At 49.5% G+C, this 5,500-nt stretch overlaps 1 protein-coding gene across 2 annotated transcripts; it reads left to right on the forward strand.

The window, feature by feature from the left end:
- Positions 1-1,155: 1,155 nt before the first annotated feature.
- LOC111854215 (mediator of RNA polymerase II transcription subunit 30) lies at positions 1,156-4,617 on the forward strand. 2 transcript variants are annotated; one of them, XM_023831969.2, is made up of 5 exons: positions 1,156-1,312; positions 2,227-2,457; positions 3,190-3,348; positions 3,682-3,771; positions 4,080-4,617. In XM_023831969.2, exons 2-5 carry the CDS (start codon positions 2,233-2,235, stop codon positions 4,173-4,175), a joined length of 570 nt encoding a protein of 189 aa, XP_023687737.1. In that variant the 5' UTR covers positions 1,156-1,312; positions 2,227-2,232; the 3' UTR covers positions 4,176-4,617. The 2 variants fall into 2 exon arrangements, with proteins under 2 accessions (XP_023687737.1, XP_023687738.1); XM_023831970.2 differs by having other exon boundaries at positions 1,160-1,316.
- Positions 4,618-5,500: the final 883 nt, after the last annotated feature.

The raw sequence follows: 5,500 nt of genomic DNA on the forward strand, positions 1-5,500 counted from the left end.
CAATAATTTTCCTAGTGTACTCACTCGCCTTTCGTTTATCCACACTAATAGTAGCCTTTCTACCTCGTCTAACTCTTTTGATCATGGCTTACTAATTTCAGTAACACCTTTAGCAACATCATCATCATTTCCTTATACAAATTCTTTGTAAGATTGTTGACATGGTGGATGTCGACATGCTGTATATATTAGCCAGATCGGTCACATGAACGTCACTCATATTTCTGCACAATTTCCTTCTTTACCTTCTCTTCCTTCCCTAGCTTCTTTTCTAGTTTTTTGGGGCCATTTTGATTAGCGAAATTACTTATATAAAGATCTGCACTGACCAAAATAAGGTCCACAAACAGGCGTATCTGGGCTCAGACTGATGCTTACAGACGCCTCTCAGGCATCTCAGGGCATCTCGGGCCCTTGTTTACAACTGCACAAGCGGATACACGTTTTGGCCTCCATTGGCATTCGGGTCGTAACTCAAGACTTTGGTCGTAAGTCAAAACTAAAATTTTGATCGTAACCCAAGTTGTTCGTATGTCAGGACGGTCGTAACTCGAGGGTCCATTGTATGAATATAAGGCATCAAAAAATGAGAATATTTTAGGTACCTGAACACCATAACTCTACATTGTTTATAATTCAGGCAGTGGTGGAATTGTCAGGTACACATCTGTTTCTTGCAGTGATTGTAGCAAGTTTACACTAAGTATAAGATTCCCAAACTTCTGCATTACTCCTATTCTGAGCACATGTTTAGCTCAGCAGGACTATGAGTTCATTCTTTATCACTATATCATCAGGGACACAGAGAAACAGTTACGGAAATAAAAGGAGTTTTTTTTTTATCATTTGCATTGTGATTTAATCACATATGTATATGCAGCTGACCAAAGTTGGCAAGAGTGTTAAGAACTTGGCTGATAAGGGAAAGTGAGGGAGAGGATGCTTCTGCGCCATTACGGCCCGCAATTTTTCCCAGACAATCGTAGATCACCCTGTGAAACGAGTTCGAGTTAAATGCCGACTAGCGGCAGATGGATACTTCAGACAATTGCTCTCATAATCCATATTAGTAAACATTATCATTGAACAATATTTACTATTTAGTACTTTTCTAGCACCCCCTAGTGGATTCTGTGAGATGTATAAGGTAGGCCGAAAACAGGAAGTTACGTAATGATACGCCGGTGGGTCTACTTGGTCAAAATGAGTTTGTGACGCGTCCGAAGTAAGGAAGCGCGTTGTTACTCGTTTTAAAATTTAAGTTCAATGAAAGAGTGGAGCCGGCTGGGGCTCGGTTCTGCTGTGATTCTCAGTAAGTAAGTAGCGGTCGGCCTGAGCGTTTTCTTCTGGCGGTTAGCGGCCGGGCTAACTGGCTAGCATTAGCCTGCTTTGTTTTGGGGGAAGCCCCTTGGTCCGGCACCGCGGCACGGTGGCGCCTCTTTGCTTTCATTTACGGTCACTTTGCGGTACTTCTGTCTGAAGGGCCCGCGTCCTGATGTTTTGTTAGCTAACCATATGTGAATCTTAATTGTTAGAAACACTTGGTTGGCTTATCTTCCTGGGAGGTATCTATGCGTGTATCGCTGCACTTCATCCTTCGCAATGGTTGTGGTTTGATTGCGGGATAGCGGAAAGGCAAGACATAAAGTACAGTACAGTACTGTAAAGTACACACAATCACCGAGAGCAAATAATAATGTAAATACGAATTCCCTATACTTTAATAAAGAGATCGCTATCGCGCGCATCTTCTGATTTCAAACAGAGAAAGATGAAGCGCTTTTATGCTTAGAATGGGTGCTGAGAAAGAAGACGGCGGCTGAAGCTGAGGCGAAAAATTTTATTGAATGTTTTATTTTAAATATTTTATTGAATTTTATTGTACAGTGCAAGTTTATATGTAGTTACGTAGCACAGTGCGGGTGCTGTATCTGATTCATTTCTGCTTATTGTATCTGTCTATCACACTGTACACCCACTTTCAAGCGTCTCTCCATCAGTGTATATAGACGTCGGACGTTACTGGTGTAGGATGTCGATGGGTACCTTGTATATGGTTTCTCAAGATAACCATGTTCCGCCAGTAAAAGGACAAACTAGTCATGCCTTGTTTTATATTGTGATTCACACACAGGCCAGTGGCTTGTGGGATGGTTTGAGTGCACTTGGAGCCATATCAGCCTTGATCTGTGCAGTATTGTAATCTCTGCCCCCCCCCAACCCCAGGTCCTCATGTCTGCCGCTTTGCCCGCGAAGGGGCCCGGCCTTCCTGGCATGCCCAGCTTGCCTCCCCAGCAGCAGCCGGCCCCCCACGGCCCCCCCACAGCCGGGCCCAGCCAGGCCACCATGCCTCTGCGTGAGATCTCGCCCGTCTTCCTGTGTCGCATTGGCCAGGAGACTGTGCAGGACATCATCACGCGCACCATGGAGATCTTCCAGATAACTCGTGCCACACAGGTTAGCATTCTCCTCCCACTCGCTCATGCACCTGTTTCCTTGTCTCTCTCTCCCTTCCAACTCTTCCCTGTCCCTCCACACGCACACACACACACGCTACCCTGTCCCTCCACACACACACACGCTACCCTGTCCCTCCACACGCACACACACACACGCTACCCTGTCCCTCCACACGCACACACACGCACGCTACCCTGTCCCTCCACACGCACACACACACACGCTACCCTGTCCCTCCACACGCATACACACACACACGCTACCCTGTCCCTTCCCTCTGTATGTTTCCTTATACATCCATTTCCTCTTACATGTACACTTATCTTTTCACACAGATACAGTGTACTTGTTTCCGTGTATCTCTTTCACCACACACACACACACACACACCATACCTCCCCATCACGGCAGTGTGTGGCTCAGTCTCAGCGGGTTGGAATGCAAAGCCTGTGATGGGAAGGTTCTTGGTTTAGATCTGTCAGTGGAGCGAGACCCTAACCTGACCCTGCTTACGGATATTACCATCTGCTGAATAAATACGCTGTACAATGAATAAACTCTCGCTTCCACGTTCCCCGGCTGCTTCCATGTCCCTATATTTCATTCCTGCCTTCCCCACACCTGCTGTCTGTTCCCCTCAGTTCCTGGCCCTTCACCCTCTCTCCTCACTCTGGCGCTGAGCTGCCTTCGTTCCCTGACAGGCCCCTCCCCCTGCTTTCTTGTTATAAGCTGCCAAACGGCGTGACGCAGAGCCAGGCCGTGTACCAGGACCGCTTCGGCAAGCTTCAGGAACACCTGCGCCAGCTGAGCCTGCTCTTCCGTAAGCTGCGGCTGCTGTATGAGCGCTGCGTGGAGATGACCTCTGACCTGCAGGAGGCCCCGGCGGAGGTGAGAGCGTGCCCCCTCTAACTGTGACTCCGATTCCGTCTGTCCCCTCCGAGCCGCACTGTATGAATGCGGCCTGATGGTGTCGCCTGTGAACTTGCACGTCTGCTGGAGCTCCTCTGTCCCCTCTGTCCTGGCTGAGGACCCTTCCCATCAACCGGGCACAAATAACAGTTTTATTAAGAAAAACAGAAGACTAAGGTGTGTGTATGGAGCCAGACCCCACATAAGCAGGGTTGCTGATGTCCAGGCCACTGCCTTGACTTGGTGCTGTGTGTGCTTTGTTACTGCTTATTGGTGCTGGAGTGTGAATGACTGCCCTCCACCCCCCCCCAGCTGGTGCCCTATGCTGGAGAAGAGGTGGCCCCCGTCCGGGTGGAACCCTGTAGCCCAGCTGTGATCCACGAGAGGCAGGAGGTGCTGGAGGTACGAGTGTATCTGTTGATCTTCAGATCACATGTATCCAAAGCAAAATCCACGACTGCACCCTGGCTGCGCGTGAGGGTCAGTTCCCAGGCAACCTCAGTATCCCAGAAGGAAGCTTGTTTCTGAATGAATCCAGCACATTATCTAGATACAGCTGTGACTCCACTATTAAATTTTAATGATGTAATTGCAGAAAGTAAGGATGAAGGTGATTGTAGATGATGCTGTCGGCCATATGCGTAATAATGCAGGTCATTATCAAATGGTGCTGGTCTGAGGATGGTGTGTACATCTGCTAACCTCCACAGAAGGTGAGGCAGAAGAACCAGGAGATGAAGGGGCTGATGGACCAGATGAGGAATTTGTTGTGGGACGTCAATGCCATGTTGACCCTGAGGAAGTGAACTTGACCGACAGTACCGACAGCTCGGGGGGTTCGGTCTGCCTGCCCTCGGGGTGTTGCTGTACTAACTTCTGGAGGACTCTTTCCTTCTTGCCCTCTTATAATGCCCTGCTGTTATGTTGAAGCTCCCTCTTTGCGATGAGTGTGTTTGGCTGTGAGGCGCCGCCCTGGTGGTAACCGGCCATAAATGCATCACGGTTGAAAAAGTCAATCATGGCGTTCTCAGCAAGTCAGACACGTCCACTTTGAATAATGTCGGCAGCTACGGTCTCAGGGACGGCGGCCGGTGTGATGGACCAGATGACCGGCTTACCTCGGCAGGGGGGGGGGGTAGTCTCACATCGCTCTGGCAGACCAAAGACCCGAGAGGTGGACCTGAGTGGGCCTGTGTGATGTCTGTGTTTTTGTACCGAAATAAAGTGTAAATCCGTTTTTGTCTCCCACTCTCGGCTGGTGTTCCTGCTGTCCACTGGGGAAAGTCGTTTCTCTTTATAATGCTGCATGGGTGATTCGGATTTCCATTTTGGGAGCATGCGTCATCGTCACGCAGCAGCAGCAGGATTAGAGGTCCAGATCCTTCTGCTTAAACTATCCTTCTGTCCTTGCCGCAGTGTGTCAGCGCGGGTCCCCGCCGACGGTGGCTGTCACACGCCGGCGGATGTGACGCCGTCGGCCTGTGGGCAGGGCAGTCGCACAGACCCCCACGCTGAGCTCTCCGGCCCCTCCCCCATCTCGCTGCTTGGATAATTCCCAAACCCACTGTGCCTCCCGTCATCAAGGGTGGGACGGGGGTGTGAAACTGTAACTATGTAGCTGCTGCTTTAGGTATGAAGGTGGTTGATTCTGTCGCCTGAACGCTGTATCTGCATAGGTTCGTAGGTTTTGCCCTCTGACCTGGGGCTTGGGACCAGAAAATGAGACATTCACCTTACTGGATGTTTGTGGAAATGCTGAGTAACTTCTGGTAGTGCCTCTCTGTAGATCAGTGCTTCCCAACCCAGTGCTCAGGGAGCCCAAGAAACATTGTTCTAGATCATGCTAGTACAATCTAGGTAACTTTATGAATGGCAGGTGCTGCTGGCGCTCGGGTCTCCACCTGCATTTGGGGGGGTCGGCCCTGTGACAGACTGGCATCCTGTCTGTAGCGATCGTCCTGCTGCCTGAGACCCCAGACTCACTGTGACACTGCACTGAATGAGTGGCAGGCTGCTGCATGGATTTAATTACAGCATTAGAGATATATATATAAAAACATGAGATGTGTAAGCGATGAGCCTTGTCAGTGTATGCTTTGGAAATTTAATTAAGAGACTCCAGTGGCACAAA

Source organism: Paramormyrops kingsleyae, chromosome 23 (genome assembly GCF_048594095.1).
Source record: "Paramormyrops kingsleyae isolate MSU_618 chromosome 23, PKINGS_0.4, whole genome shotgun sequence".
NCBI lineage: Eukaryota > Metazoa > Chordata > Actinopteri > Osteoglossiformes > Mormyridae > Paramormyrops > Paramormyrops kingsleyae.

Excerpts from the sequence above, each read along its gene's own strand:
- LOC111854215 (XM_023831969.2), top strand. The coding sequence starts at position 2,233 with ATGTCTGCCGCTTTGCCCGCGAAGGGGCCCGGCCTTCCTGGCATGCCC. Across the intron at positions 2,458-3,189 it reads AGATAACTCGTGCCACACAG|CTGCCAAACGGCGTGACGCA; the intron begins GTTAGCATTCTC and ends TCTTGTTATAAG. Across the intron at positions 3,349-3,681 it reads TGCAGGAGGCCCCGGCGGAG|CTGGTGCCCTATGCTGGAGA; the intron begins GTGAGAGCGTGC and ends ACCCCCCCCCAG.